The sequence below is a fragment of the Notolabrus celidotus genome, chromosome 9 (assembly GCF_009762535.1).
Source record: "Notolabrus celidotus isolate fNotCel1 chromosome 9, fNotCel1.pri, whole genome shotgun sequence".
In the NCBI taxonomy this organism is placed as follows: Eukaryota; Metazoa; Chordata; class Actinopteri; order Labriformes; family Labridae; genus Notolabrus; species Notolabrus celidotus.
In genome coordinates, this window is record NC_048280.1 from 14,316,062 (window position 1) to 14,332,950 (window position 16,889).

The 16,889-nt window shown below is 39.7% G+C and overlaps 1 protein-coding gene across 2 annotated transcripts in view; it reads right to left on the reverse strand.

Moving 5' to 3' along the window:
- Nucleotides 1-16,889, reverse strand: part of ipo11 (importin 11) — a 166,840-nt gene that overhangs the window by 21,512 nt on the left and 128,439 nt on the right. For both annotated transcript variants that reach the window (XM_034691771.1, XM_034691773.1), the window contains exons 28-29: nucleotides 16,371-16,466; nucleotides 14,466-14,550 (exon numbers count right to left, since the gene is read on the reverse strand). In XM_034691771.1, the coding sequence (XP_034547662.1) occupies nucleotides 14,466-14,550; nucleotides 16,371-16,466 (181 nt within the window). The remainder of the gene's footprint in view (nucleotides 1-14,465; nucleotides 14,551-16,370; nucleotides 16,467-16,889) is intronic.

Below are 16,889 nucleotides of genomic sequence, written 5' to 3' on the forward strand. Positions count from 1 at the left end.
TATCATATTCTTGCTATGTATCACATTACACTCTCTGATAGCAACACACTGTGGCTACAATAAGACTGATGCATTTTTGGGCCCATTTTATTATGGTATTTTATAATGTACGTCAGCTGGTAAATCCAACAATACCAGATGTTAGGCAGTATTCCAGATAGATACATATAGTGTATACTCTAACACTATGTTGAATAAATCAATCCACCTGTTTATAGAAATCTGGACTAAAGGGGGGAGTGCTAGCCTGCAGGTTATCCATCTCAACACTATCATCCCTCTCTCTCTGAATCTCCCTCAATCCCTCTTTCCAACCCCAACATGGTCGAGGAAGATGGCTGTTTAACATGTGTCTGGTTCTGCTTGAGGTTTCTGCCAATTATAAGGAAGTTATTCCTTGCCGCTGTAACTTGCTAAATGCTGCAAAGAGCTCTCTCATGGTGGATTAAGATGAGATAAGACAGAGTCCTGTCTGTAAGATTGGACTGGATCGTATCCTGTCTTGAAGTTGGGTCTTTGTTAATAATATAACAGAGAGTACTGTCTAGCCCTGCTCTGTTTGTAAAGCATCTTGGGATAACATTTGTTGTGATTTGGTGCTATATAAATAAAGATTGATTGATTGAGGTGTACTGGAGGAAGGAAGGGTCGGTAAGTCAGCAAATATCCATGGGCTAGCAGCCTCAGGGTGCATTGTGCCGCCTGTGGCAGGAATGAAGAGTTGGGCTCAATGGTGGGCCGGGAACATAAGGGCTCACTTAGTGATAATTCCACATGCTCCTGTCCTAGGCACAAGACACAAGTCTTGTGGTCTTCTTTGTAGGCTATGAGTAACTATATGGTATGTTAGGTTAACTGCTGGAGTGGCTAGCAAACTAGCTACTGCATTGTATTTCCCGCATTTACAGCATTTCTGGGATTCCCTCTCATTGGCCGCACATCGTCCATATATGTCATCTCCTCCTCTCTATTCTTTCCTGTTATCATGTCTGCATGATAAACAACATGTATCAGCTGCGGATTAACATAACATAACACGCTCTGAATCGCTTCACAAAAGTATACAGAGATCATAGTGGGGCCGGAAGCAGGCGACTGACTATCAGAGAGACCACACTGCCCTCTAGCGTTTTGTGGAGAATTCCTGCACGTCACGGACACTTTGACGCACAAGTATGTGGTGCTCATGTCTGCGTTGACCACTGCTTCGCAGGGGCGATGCAGAAGTATAAACCAGACTGTCAAGGTAGAAAAATTTGTGAGAAGAGATTTCAGCAGCTGGCTGAAGAAGCTTGAATGACATTGTCGGGTGCAAAGGTCTGTTGTAGCCGCAGGGTTGGGCTCAGGATGCTGATCACCTGACATTCAGGTCAAGACGTGACTTGGGTGGTGTTACAGTTTTGTAAAACAAATGTATTCAGTAGTGCTGCTGAAGACAGCTTGGTAGCATGAGTAAGAACTGAAGCTCCAAATGAAGTAAAACAATAATTTGTCACCTACCAAACCCTCATTTGATTACATAGCAGGTAGCCAACTGAATCAGACCAAATGCACTAAAAGAGATTGGTTTCAAATGTAATGAATCAAAGGCACTTAGAGTAAGGTTCTTGATGCTAATTAAGATGTATTAGGATCAATTTCACAGCTGAATTGTCAGACAAACAGATCAATTAATCTCAACAATGAAATCAGACGTATTAACTCTCAGTAAATCCAAAGAGCTGACAGATGAAAACACTCGACACATGTTTACCTGTTTCAGCATCATCTGATCTGCACAGCTGCAACAGTACAACAACACAAGGACAGGCAGGGATAGAAGAGGGTATAAAATGATCCCAGCATTCACTGTGGTGCGTGCCTTACATTTTAATCTCTTTAGTCTTTGTCAAAGGAGGTTGCAGTGTTGTTCATATGCTACAAATGAAACAGCTTTGCTGGTTTGGTGACACAACGATAAACGTTTAGGACTTATCTACAGTCATCTCAGAATCCTTACCAAAGTCTTGCATGCCTTCATAGGTGCTGGTTGATTAAAACACTACTGAGGTTGAAGCTTATGAAGTTATAATAGTATGGCTAAAACAAAGAAATCTCACAATACTCCATGATGAAGGTGTGATTCCACTCTCAATAGGTGTAACAGAGCTAACAGGCACCTCATGAAGATGTTAATCAAGCACAGTCTCCACATGCCCTCAAGTCCGTAGGGGGAGATGTAAACTACAAGAACAAGTAGCAGTGTGGGTTTTCCTCAAGTGTGTACTTAACAACCATAGTACATTCAGTGTACCTTCTGAGCAGATACACTATACGGACATGTCAGAGCAGGCACAGAAGTCAGGGGTGAAATGTGCCAGACTCTTCCCCGTGGGAATGAAGATTGATATATATTATTGTGTGGCTCTGAGAGGAGATGTGCAAAAAACATACAGCGTCAGGGAAACTAGACAAGATCCTCCGTCAGGAAAGGAGACGCCTCTAGGATTTCGGTCAAACTTCAAACTGACAGTTAAAACTGAATGAAGCACACGGACATTGTTTTATCTCTCAACATTTTGTACAACAGTCCTAACCTATGATAGAAAGAGCCATGCTGTATAAGCTGAAAGTGAGCAAATGTTGAGCAGAGAAAGACCAAGTGCAAATTATGTTAAAAGAGACGAGATTGAACATCGTCAACAATCAAATTGGCTGCATTCATTTCTCCATTGACATTTTTACATAAGGGAGAAAATGCAGAGCTTTGCTGGTGTTGCTTTTGCAGCCGAGAATTAATCATTGTTGCTATGGTGTTTTGACCAACCAGAATCAAGTATTTTACACTGCCGGGTAAAAATGTGAATTATCCCTGTGCCTTTCCCTTATTGAAAAGACTAGATGACCACATGATGGCTGTAAATTAGGCTTAAATAGCTTGAACTTCACTGTATCCTTATGTATTGTATGTAGGTTTTGCCCCTCTCTCTTCTTGCAGGGACTCCCAGTTAAGGACAGGTCGCCCTCTGCAGTTTTACAGCTGTGCCACATTTTTTCAGTTTTGACACAACTGCCCTTTTTGCACTACAAGGAATATGCAGCGGCTTGGAAAGGTTCCTGTATCCTTCACCTGGTCTGACTTTAACACACGTTGCCAGTAAATTTTCCGTCCACCCGTAGTGTAATAAGTGTGAATACGAGGACAATTGACTGACACATTTGTATAAACTTCATCGCAAACTTTGACAATAAAATACATATTCTTAAAATGAAATAAGCTTAGGATACATTAAAAATAACTTGTCATACAGCCAATGGTTGAACTTATTAATGTAAACAACCTTTTTTTCCATAGTGCTTCCACAACATAAGAGTTAAACGTCATATAACTTGACATTAAAAAAAAAGGTCAACTACGCCAGACTTTACCTTTCATAACAAGTCAAGGCTTGAGGTCTTTCAAAGATCACCAGGGTAATATAAAGTCACTTTAAATGATCCTCTGGCATGCATACCTGCTGAGCTAATCCATGGTTAATTCAAGAAGTGATATATGGCAACATATTTGAAATCCTGCCACACTTACATCTCTCAGCACTCTCATGGACAAATGGCTGTAAAGCTGAGAAGCGACAGGGATGGAAACTAATTTCAATAGCTCTGTTTGCCTTAGGCAGCACAATGGAGAATCTTTATATCTTGTGCAGCAAAATAACACAGTCAGAGAGGTCTGTTATTCAACAAAACCAAATTATGCTGACACCGATGGTCTGCTTGAGACTAGGAGCAATAATAAAGCAAGAATGGGAAGTCTTCATTACTAATGCTTTGTGTGGCCCATAGTGAAGTGATAACACGCTGAGACTCATTTCCTATAAATATTTACCTCTGGAGGACCTTTGGAGTCAGTTAGATTGTTCATTCAAATGAAGTAATGAACAACTTTTGAATGACAAAAACAATTTCATGTTTAATCGGCAGTTCATCAAAGTTGGAAAACGCATTTTCAGTTCATTTTAAGTAATGACAGCCACTGGGTAATAACTTAATACCTATCATTTTCCATAATTTCCTTTCTTAAACATCAAAGCATGCACGTTTAATGGAATTGTCATTCAAGGGGAAGTAATCAGTTTTATTGCTAATCTACACAAAATAATGAAAACGAAGGGACAATTTCATTACTAATTATTAAGTCCTGAAAAAATGTTTTCCTTTCACTCAGAGCAATAACAGCCACAGGGAAACAGTGTAATAGGTATAATACTTTATCTTCCCTCTCTCAAATTTCAAAGTTTAATGGGTTGACCTTTTAAAGCACCATTTCATCAGCAAAAGTTTTACTGGAGGAAGTCCTCTGATTGGAATTTTTACTGAAGTCCCATTTTGATGACAAGGTAAAGTGGGTGAATATTTACCAGGTAGATGGCTGTTGCTTATAGTTCAGCTTTTTTAACACAGTTCAAATGTGTCAAAGGTGAATATCCACTTGTTGTTTTGAAGATTTTTATCAATAATTTACCATCAATCCTAAAGGAACACGGTAAAACTTATATTTTGTGTTTATCCGGTTAGTTCTGTCAGCAAAGAAGTTTCTCTGTTGGCTAAACACGAAAATAAATCTCATCTAACTTCCTTTTAACTTTCTAATGTGTTACTTACAACAAACTTTTCCAGGAAAATGTAAACAAAGGGCCTTTGATTCTGTACTCTGTGAATCACTTCACTGGAATCCTGCCTGATGGCAGCAGTGACAGTCAATAAAACTAAACAAAAACAGACATAATCAACCATCTTTTCAGGCCTGGTTGGGCTGTTTCTTTTGTTGCTCATATAAAAGGCAGAAGAATAACAATTGTAATGTTCAAATACAATTAAAAAGTATTCGTAATCTGTTTATTTTGCACTTGGAGCAATTTTTGAAAAAAGACAGTAAACACCTTTCTGGTCTTCCAACCACTGAAAGCCGCTAGCACTACTTGTAACCTATTTACATAGTTGCTATACCCTCATGACCTTGCCGTGATATGAGCATGCTCATTAGGATTTCCAACTTCAAAGAAATACATCTAAACACACTTTCACACAAACAGCTATACCTTAGGGAGCAAAATAGAGTTCAGTACTTTTCACAAGAAACACATCGGAGGTGACAACATGTGAATTTGATGAGCCATGGTGCATCTCAACACGTAACAATATCGTGAAGTTCTTCTTTTTTTTTTTCGTTCTTGTATGTTCATTGCATGCAAAGTGAAATATTTTAGACTTTTTTGTTTTATTTTGATGGTAATGGCTCATAGCTCATGGAAATCAGAAATCCAGTATCTCAAATTATTAGAATACTTCCTAAGACCAATCAAAAAGAAGGATTTAGTTATGTTCATTTATACACGCAGTACTACTGCATCAGTGTGGAGTGGCATGGATTCAATCCGCCTGTAGCACTGCTGAAGTGTTATTGCAGCCCAGGTTGCTTCAAACTGTCAGATGTTCAGCTTCCTCTTAACAAATATCCAACAGATTCCTATAGGGTCCACACCAATCAAGCACAGCAATATCATAGTGAGAAAATAATTTTGGTGGTAGATTTGGCGCTGTGGGCAGGTGCCAAGTCCTCCTGGAAAAGGTAATCAACATCTCCATAAAGCTTGTCAGCAGATGGAAGCACAAAGTGCTCTAAAATATCCTGGCAGACAGCTACATTGATGTTGAACTTGAGATAAACACAGTGCACCAACATCAGCAGATGACATGGCACCCCAAATCACCTCATACTGCAGAAACTTCACGCTGGACTTCAAACACCTGTTATTCTTCCTCTAGACTGTAGGACCTTCATTTCCAAAAAAATGCAAAATGTGCTTTTATCTAAAAAGATGACTTTGCACCACTGAGCAAGAGTCCAGTTCTTCTCCTCCTTACCCTATGTAAGACCCTGACATTGTCTCTGGTCCAAGAGTGGCTTGGTAATAGGAAAAAGACAGTTTATTCCCTTTCTTGAAGATGTCTGTGTGTGGTGGCTCTGTTGTACTCACATCAGCCTGTGAACTACAAAAACTCAGTTTCCTTTACCATGATTCAGTGGAAAAAAATGTACATCTGTCCTTTGTTTCTCTTTCAGTCAATGGACTAGGCATATATGTGGGAAAACACTTGTTGGACACAATCTCTCCATTACCCAAACAAACACTCTCCTAAAGCACAATTTGCTACCAAATTTACTGCTTTCAGATTTACCATATGTGCAGCAGGGATACTTTTTCATTGCAATGATTAGCATAATCACCTTTACATTTTGAAAACAACTGTTCTTGCTGTGAGCTTAATGTTTATAATCCTTTCATATGTTCCCACTTTTACCAATACCAATAGCAGAAAGATACTCCTCTGAAAATCTGCTCATTAGCCTAATTGTCTGGAACAAAAAACTCATCAGTTGCACATCCTGAGCAAAATGCTTTAAATGACTAAACCAGGCATTCTGTTCAAATATATCAAAAGTACATTAAACAATAAACAGAATACAACAAATGGGACTTTCAAAATGAGCTATGTAATTGTTTTGCACCTGGGATGCTGGAGTACAGCTGTGATATAATACAGGATAATATGTAATCTTATCTGCATGGAGGGAAATGTCAAGAAGTGCTACCACAGAGTCATGGGCAAAAAAAGTTTAACTTCAAATCTTCTGTTATTAGGTCAGTAGCAAAGGGAAACATTTCTAGGGGGCCCAGACGGTGGCCTTCATACATTTAGTTGACCTGTTGGGCTATTAACCCAAATACAATCATATTTTTAGCTTGGATTTAGAGCTGCTATTTGATTGGTGGTTATTGAAATGCTATAGCCTGAACAATAGAGGGCTAGGCATTAAAAGAGGCATGGGTTGACATTGTCAATAAAGAAGTGGAGACTGAATGGATAAATGTGTAGGTATTCAGTTTGACATTCACACTGTCCTCACTGCTGAGGCTCACTCTACAAGGGAGAGAAAAATGTTTACAGAAGTCTATGAGATTAAATTCAATTTAGAGGCATCTTGCTATGCAAAATGTTCAGGACATTTTGCCAAGGTCTGGGCCAAAAAACAAAACACACTGGTACCTTGATGGTCCCCATAGCACAATAGGTAGGAATGGAAATGTGTCTTTCCCAAAACATCATCGTTTTAAAATACCTTGCCATGAACAGTTTTCATCGTATGTTTTTTCACACATTTGATAGGAAAGAGTTCCCTAATGAAACAATTAACTGCTCAGTCAGTGGAATAACCCAGATAAAGCATTGTATATTGCTGAAGGCCAATTTGTGAAAACTAACAAAAATTAATTACAAGGAAAACTGAAACATTCTGACTGACTACTTCTTTCCAATCTCCTCGTTCAATGAGGACCTGCCTTCCAGCTCACACTTGCATGTAGCATGAACCATAATGCTGAACAAAAGCTTGCGTTTTGCCCCCCAGCTTGCCCTGATTGAATTAATAACACCACATCTGCCCTTCTTCACTATTCAATGGTCATGTTTAGTAACCCACCCCCTCATTACCTCCCAGCATTTCCTGCTCTATTATGTGTAATGGGGCACCTTTGTCTTCTATTTTTACACCAGAGACTCATCGGTCATTGGCAAATATTCAGACAAATGCAGCACAATAACCTGCACGTGTGTCGTTCATGCACATTGGTGTGAAAAACATAAGCCGAGTGGGTGTGTGCCACAACAACAGACGAGGCTCATGTCATTAGTATCCAGTGGAAAAAAAGTCTTTGATGTCTCCAATCCTTTTTCTTGTTTGATGAAGCTGGCCTTGTTGTTAAAGCACAAGAATCAAATGATGCATTATGTTATGAGGCATGGACACTGCAGCAGTTAGCCCAGGCTAGTTTCCTGAGACACTCACATCAAAGTGAGGGTCCCTTAAAATAAAACAGGCAAGAGAGTGTCGAGACAGTTAAGAGGTCCCAAAAGCACAGAACAAACTCCTCCTCTAAGGAGAGAAAAGCATGTCAAGTCAACTCTAGGGGCAAATCTGAAGTCTGCAGGTGTGTAGGCGGTGCAGCCTCAGTCCCCAAACAGGGATGATACATTTTATAGCAGCATCTCTTAATAGAATGATAGACACTGAGCCGCTGAGAATATCCTGCAGATGAAGCCAAATATCCAAAGGTTGACCTTTAAAATCTCATTTGCTTCTTTGCAAGTTTATTAGATGTCAAACTCAAGTTTTTGAAAATTATTTTACACCAATTTTAGTAATCAATAAAATATGAGTTGTAATTAAGAAAGTACTTGTTGTAAAAAAACTTAAGTCAAAGTTGCAAGAAAAACATGTAAAATACGTAGCTCGATTGAGCTTGAATCAACATGGGTTTTATAGTGTTAGGAGAAGATGAAAATACAAGCATGATATTGATCAATCTAAAAACAGATGTATTTCTACGGTGCCATTTTTTGGGCTATCAAAAACATGTGGTTTGCCAACAGTATGAATAATGAGTACATTTTACCGTAAATCCATACAATGTATATGTTTTTGTTTGGATTTGAAAAGTTTTGTTGAAAATATCTTAAATTTTTTGTAAAATAGACCGAACTCAAAGACTCACATTAGGTGCTTTTCAACATCAGGAACTTTTCACAGAAACTAGAGACCTCTAGAGGAACTTAACGCATTTTGACAACAGGAACCAGGATCTAAATTAAATTTTGGGGTAGTTGATCTACCCCTGACAAGTTCCTGCTCAAGGGGTAGTACTTTCCAAAGGCCCAGGAACTTTAGGGGGCAGGGCCTGCAATGCTGAATTTTTCTGATTGGTAGAGTACCCGCAGTGTTTGTTTTACATCCATCGTCCAAAATTGCATTACATAATTATTACATTTGCAGTATCTTCACAGGACTTCAGGTTGCAGATAAGAACGGGCCAAAAGAACCACAAAGTTCCTAAAAGAGAAGTTCCTGGTACTTCTGGTCAAAAAGCACCTATTGTGTCAGCTGCCATGCCAAGTATAAAAGACGTCGTACATCAGTAAGCCGAAGCCTGAGTTTTTGCCTCACATACATATCCGCTCTCAGTAACAGTAAGAAAATGTAATCTGTGCAATATTCAGAGCTTGACGAGATATCTAATACAAATCAACAGTACAACTAACTGCAATTAAAAGGTGGCTACATGTGAAAATGCTCCATTTAAAAACACACCAGAGTAAATCTAAAGCTTATAGGTAGGCTATAACAGCCACCCACACACTGACACCCTAAAAGGACTGTATCTCTGCACTGAACTCCAAGTCTTTCCAGGAGGGATAAAGAGTGTCTGACAGTAACTCTGGTTCAAGCTGAATTTAAGGGTCCACTCTGTGTAAACGCAGGCTGTCAACTATTTCATGTAGTGGCTGTAAGTCATCACTGGCTCAAACATTGTCCTACATGGCCAACAGTTCATTTGTCACTGATACCAGAATGTCATTCTGTCACCAATAACTACAGCTTGAGTCAGTTTAGTTGGCTGGGCTGATTGTTTTAATGTAAAAATGAGACTCTGTAGGCACGCTGACTTCATCAAATGGATTTCTGAGTGATAAACAGGCACTTAAAATATAGGTTTGATATAAATTATAAATTTCAATGAAATAATAAATATTCAAACTACTTGTTTTTTGAGTCTAAGAGGCTAAAAATCACCAACTACTTACACATCTGCATGAAATCATTATTGATTTACTTTAAGCTTCAGATTCAACACCAGCCAGTAAAACACATTTAAATATCAATTACATATGTAAATTGCTTTTCCTTTCCCTATTTCAGCACAAAACAACTTTAAACAACTAAGTTTTTTGCATTGTAAGCAGAAAAACTCTCTTCTTTTTAGGGTGAATTTCATTACTGACAAACAAAGTACATACATATTCAATTAGCTTCCCTTGCAACTTGTACTTGCAAGTTGAAAGTCACTGCCTTTGAAGAGTAAGTACATATAACAGTGTGGAAGAAGGTATTGACAAGTTAACTTCACAAAGAAGGGAAATAGTGAGAGATATGAGTAATATTCAATGTGATTCTTTTTTCTATGCAAGATTGAGGGTGTTGCAACTAAGTAGCAACTTTTAATTCAGGAAGACAAAACAGCACAATCATACAAATATCACCTGAAGGCAGAAACACTGAGATTAGACTGCTTCGTAAGGGGAGGCTACACGAGAGATTGAAGGGAAGAAGTATTAGGACAAATGAAAAAGGACAGATGGGATACACCAGAAATGAAGAAAAATGGGATATTGCAAGAATTGTTGTCATATATCATGACAAGAAAACTCTCTGGATAAGTACATACAAATAAATATTATCATCTAATACTATCTAATAACATGAAACAAAAGTTTTCTAGTTGTATTCATGGCTTAAAGGTGACATATCACGCTTTTTTCATCAATATATATTGGTCTAAGAGGTCCCCAAAACATGTCTTTAAAGTTTATGCTCAAAAAAACACTTTGAAATCAGATTTTGACATGCCTGAAAAATCCTCTTCTTCAGTCCTCCTCAGAACACTCTGTACCACGCCCCCTCAGGAAGTGGATGTGGTCTCGGCTCTCCAGCACATTGATCTAATGTTTACATGTTGGCTGAACATACACGGCTGCTCAGAGATCACGTTACTTCAACCCTCTGAATCTGATCCAGAATCTGATCCTGACGGAGAGGCACCTGTAGCAGGACCTTTCTGAAGGATTGGTCACAGATTTTGTGTTTCTTGTTTTATTTGACAGTATGTAGACGTGTGTCTTGGTACACAGCTACAGCTACATCTATGAACATGTAGCTATGTGGCTATGCTAATTAGCTCTAGCACTTATCCATGACAAATAAAAATCATCCACTAGATCTTCAAATCTGCAGACGTGGGGAGTAAAACCAACCTTTGCCAGAAAGGCAGCAGGACCTTTCTGAAGGATTGGTCACAGATTTAGTGTTTCTTGTTGTTGTATTTGTCAGTATGTCGACATGTGTCTTGGTACACAGCTACAGCTATGAACATGTAGCTATGTAGCTATGCTAACTAGCGCTAGCACTTATCCATGACAAATAAAAATCATCCACTAGATCTTCAAATCTGCAGACGTGGGGAGTAAAACCGACCTTTGTGTTTATTAAGACAGCCTACGACTAGAATGCCTCCCTCCTAAGCTCCTTGTTACCACACATTTGTGCAGGTAATGAAAAACGGAGGGGGGATTCAGTATTATTTTATACAGTCTATGGGCTGAACAAGCTCTGAGCTCTGACACCATGACAGACCGGATATTGTTGTTACATAACAAAAACACGGAAGTCTGAAACGGCTCGTTTTAGACACATTTACAGAAAGGTGGAGAAATCAAAACAGGGGCAGAATGGATTTTTTTCATTCTCGGGGGGTTTGTAGACATGCCAGGGACACATATTTCAGGTGGAGAACCATTAAAAAGTCAATTTTGCATGATATGTCACCTTTAAATATTGAATATTGTTGATGTGATTGTTGTTTCTCTTCTCTGACAGTATTTTTTTTACTTGTATACATTAACATACAACAAGTATGCAAACTGGTTCTCCTAGTTATCCATGTAACAAATCATCAAGATCAAATATCAACTTTTTAAAAAATCTTGTGGATGGTGTGCATGGTAGGGGTACTCATACTGTTTTTATGAAGAACACTTTGCTTTACAATACTGTTGTTATGAAAAGTGTTCTACAACGACAGAAAGAAAAATGGAGACAGCTTGAGTAAGGTGATAAAAGAGGCTGGTATTGGCATGTTGGGATACATCAGCATAGGTTTCTATGATTTCTAAGAGAAGTGATAAAAAGCATTTTTTAATCAGTCAATCTATATTTATATAGCGCCAAATCACAACAAACGTTAAATCAAGAAGCTTTTACAAACATAGCAGGTCTAGACCATACTCTGTGTTAAATTATTAACAAAGACCCAACATCAAGTCCGGGTAAGAATCAGTCTTATCTCATCTAAATCCACCATGAGAAGAGCACTTTTCAGCATTAAGCAAGTTATAGCGGCAAGGACAAACTTCCTTTTAACAGGCAGAAACCTTGAGGAGAACCAGACTCATGTTAGACAGCCATCTGCCTTGACCGAGTTTGGGTTGGAAAGAGGGATAGAGGAGATGAAAAGAACATTAAGAGTAGAAAGCAATGTTTGAGGTTGCTAAATGGCTAATTTGAAAATGTTACCACATAGTTTGGCAAGCAAGGCAAGTCAATGGTTTACAATACTCAACACAGGCTAAGCATTTTTTCAGATGCAACAGTATTGGTCTCAAAAACCCATATCGGTTGGGCCTTAGCTCTACTAATAGGTTTTAGTTATTGCTTCACCTTCACCTCTCAGTAAAGCTTCTCTCAGAGATTTGACATTTCACTTCCCAAGTGCCAGTTTTCATATCAGTGTGGTCTGTCTTTCTGATGATTGGTTTTAATCAAGTTACACAAACTTGCAAGATCAGCACAAACTTTCAAGTTCAATTGATTGATTCATCACAGATGTGCACAGCTGTTTGTCCTCTGTCTAATGTCAGGCATTAATGAACAAAATCTCCCCTGTCTCCCACCAGCTACTTCAGGCTAACACTTAAGGATAATTTATACTTCTTCATCTCCCCTACGCAGCAGGGGCTGAAGTGGACATGAGCACCACATACTTGTGCGTTGATGTGTCCATGTTGCGCAGCATATGTCCACCAAAACACTTGAAGGCAGTGTGATCTCTCTGATAGCCGGTCGCCTCCTTCCGGCCCCGCTATGATCTCTGTTTACTTTTCCACAGCGATTCAGAGCGTGTTATGTTAATCTACAGCTGATACATGAAAAATAGAGAAGAGGAGATGAAATACACAGCCGATGTGCAGCCAATGAGCGGGGATCCCAGAAGTGCTGTAAATGCGGGAAATACAATGCCGCCGAGCGGACCAATCACAGGGTTTGCGTTCCACGTCGATTCTATGTGTAGTTACATTTTGGAGGAGGTGCACGTCAGCTACGTGCCTAGGCCTCTGTGTAGATACAGGAGCTACGCGAATCCCCGGCGTAGGCTACAACATAGATTTGACGCAGAAGTATAAATTCGCTTTTACTTATACCCATTGATGTTTTTACAGAGATATATGCTGACATGTTTTTAGGAGAGAAGCCACAAGAGAGCCAAACTGGAGTCAACAAATGTTGAGGTCTTATTCCTCATTAACTTTCTCCTCAAGCTGAAAACTGTCTTATGTGGGCACACCCATTACACGCACACATTCAGTCATGCACATCCCCAAGCACACACACCCACACACATTGAAAAGAAGAGAGAGAGAGGTGCGACTTTAAGTCTGCTCTCCTCTATTCCCTGGAGCAAAGAGTCAGGGTCTGGGCTGAGGTGATAAGTGCAACGGGATATCACCCAGCAATACACACACGCTCAAACACCGAAAGTCACACAATGTCACTCTAGAATATAAATACAGATGTATTCCCATACTCTAGCACCAGTGGAATAAAATTTCTCTATAAATTCCACTGGCTCAATATCATAAATAACAAATATATTTTTCTAATGTTAAGTAGTGTTAAAATTTCTGAGCCTCTACAGCGTGACAGAGTGTGGCAGCAAATACATCCTCATACAGAATGCATGCTCATGCATTTATGCATCACTGCTGTTCAATTGCTTTACACCACCCAGGGGCCGGTTAAGGTACTCATCAACATCCTTTCTTACCTAAAGTGACTCAATGCATGCTGCCTATGACACATGCATGAATTCAGGGAGGCACTTAAAACTGCTCATGTGTTGTGGTGTGTGAAAAGCAACTTTAGCCAAGAATAGGCACGTGAGGAAGCAGTGTTAAAAGTAATTCATCTTTGGCTACAGGAGAAATGAGTTTTCTTCCAGCCCCAAATAACAGGGTTTATTTTTGTTGAGCATTTTAATCTTTTACGATGAGAACCAGTGTGACATAAAGTACACCACACGGGGAGAGGAACCCGTTTTTGTGATAGGAAGACAGGAAAGAGAGACACTAAAGCAAACTGAACAGAGATCATTACATTACTGCAGCTCTTTGTGTAGAATCTAAATGAGAATGGAGCTTTAGGAGGCTTTAGTGATTGCACATTTCAATCTTTACGGTGTATGTGTGTGTGTGTGTGTGTGTGTGTGTGTGTGTGTGTGTGTGTGTGTGTGTGTGTGTGTGTGTGTGTAAGTGTGTGTGTGTGTGTGTATGTGTGTGCGTGTGTGTGTGTGTGTGTGTGTGTGTGTGTGTGTAAGTGTGTGTGTGTGTGTGTGTGTGTGTGTGTAAGTGTGTGTGTAAGTGTGTGCGTGTGTGTGTGTGTGTGTGTGTGTGTGTGTGTGTGTGTAAGTGTGTGTGTGTGTAAGTGTGTGTGTGTGTGTGTGTGTGTGTGTGTGTGTGTGTGTGTGTGTTTGACTGACCAGTTTCTTCCTCTTGTCCTGCTCTGTTGGAGGCTCCTCATCATCACTCAGCTTGGGCTCCTCAAAATGGCTCATCAGCATGCAGCTGCAAACACAATAATATTCAACTCAATATTAATAACCACACATAAACCTGCACAGTAGGAGACAACCTCAGAATAGTCAGCCGGCACACACGCAGACATACAACAAAAGCTGAACCCTCTGGCACTCTGGAGCAGAGCTCTATCTGCTATTCATATTGGTTCATCTGCATACTGCGAGAATTACAGGCAGGAGCTTTGTGCTCAGTCCGAAAGTCTGTGTGTGGTCGTCTTTTTGCTTTGTCCTTTTTGTTCCTCACTGCGAGTTGTTTCAAGGTGATGATGTCTTTGATGTGGTATTTTGTGGCTTTCTAATGAAGCATTTTGATAACTGATAGAAAAAAAATAAGTTAAACATCGTCCAAACTTCAACAACATCTGAACTCACCGACTAAAAATGAAGTGTTTTAAAATACTGCCCTGGATCAGTCTCACTGATCTCATATCAGTGTTTTTTAGCTGCAGCAGGCAGCTGCTCTCCGTGGAAAACCATCAAACAGCAGACAGGCACATTTAGCTACTAGCTGTTGAACATAGCGGAGCATTTGGCAGCCAAAGAGGCACATATTTCCCTCAGGAGTTTGTGACCAGACGCAGAGCAAAGAGAGAGCGAATGCTGGACTATAATTCATCAGATAGACATAGACAGGACTCAGAGAGAGAGAGAGAGTTGATGTGGCTGTGTAACTACTGTTAACAGATTCATTACATCTAGTTTAAAAGTTGTACATATGGCCACACGTTCCTTCCTTTTGAGGGGGGGAGTTGAACTGAACATACTACTTTCCTCTTTGTTAAGTCTTGTTTCAGTTGTTTTATTTCAGTAATCAATCATTGTCGATCTTTCGGTCCTGCAGGGTTTAGAACTATACAAATTCATTCAAATGACTTTCTTTTAGAGTACTCCAGGGTAATTAAGATTACCAGTTGGGGTTGTATTTTACTGAATTTATGGCAGAGTACTTTTTGTTCTTCTTCAACACGATGCAAAGTCAATTTGAAAACACTTACAGAGCATAAAACATGGAAATTATGTTTGTTTGAAGCCAAAATTGTATCCTAAAAACAAGCAGGGCTATCACAATACCCCGTGTTGTCTCTCTCAGTCGTTTGAATTTACAAACTATGAATAAAACTCAGAGGAAATGTTTCAGACTAAGAGGAAGCACAGCAGGGAACCAAATGAATGCAACCCATCACTTGCAAATAAAGAAACATTTACAGGAACCTTTCCACCATGTCTCTCATCCCATTTCACACCGGCACCTCTAAGGATGATGGTGAGCACTTTTGACAGAAGTGAAAAGGTGTCTGCATGTAGGTTAACATCTTGTGAGAAATGAGCAACCATGATACAGAGACAGAGAGGCGGAGTGGAGAGTAATGGGGCAGAGGAGATTCACAGCCGAAAGGGGGCTGTGGTTAGTGTCTCCCTTCACAGTGACCGAGTGTTTTCTGGGCCATTTCACAGGCCATTATTTTTCCAGAGAAATGTGTTCTGTCCGACACTCCCACTCAGCCTCCTTCAGCGCACTGTCATGATCTGAGAGTAAGGGATTGCTTTAATATCAGATATTCTAAAACTTTTTTCTGAGCTTTGCTCTCGATCAATCCTGACTTCAGCTGCACATCTGCAATCGCTCCGCTTCAAGAGCTTTCCAAACTGATATTTCAGCTGTCTTCATTCATCACAGATGAGCTTTGTCAAAATTACAAAAACTCTTGAAAAGAAGGATCCGAAGATGTGAGCTGTGTGAGTAATAACTATCTACATTTGTTTTTCTTTTGGTGGATGGACAGAAAGAAAAACATGGATACTTACTCTTTGAAGGTCCCTGTTTCAGGGTCTTCCGTCATAACATCATGCAGTGCTTCAACACAAATGTTGATGATGCCGCAGAATTTGTCCTGGATCACACTGGTAAAAACACAGAGGACACAGGCTCATTACTCATGGGATAACTCATTGAACAGCTGTGTTGAATAAGAGAGATGGATAAAAGGGAAATGGGGATACATCCAAGGAATCAAATGGTCATCAAGAGCCACAGCAGCACAGGGAGCAACAGTCCAGGTTAAAGCCTGGATATACTGATGGTGATAAATTGTCTCTAAAAGAAACATATGGCCATTCAGGATGAGGTTTTGTATGCCATCCATCAATTCCAACAGAGGCACAAATTTCCAGACTGTTGTAATTTCATGTAACTCACACTAGTTACCCTTTTGCCCTTGGAAGGGACACATTTCCAAACATTTAGTAAAACAGAAAGTCACTTCAAAGATTGAAAAAGAGAGAAAAGGTAGGGTAATATAACCCAGTTTTAACAATCATGTTTGT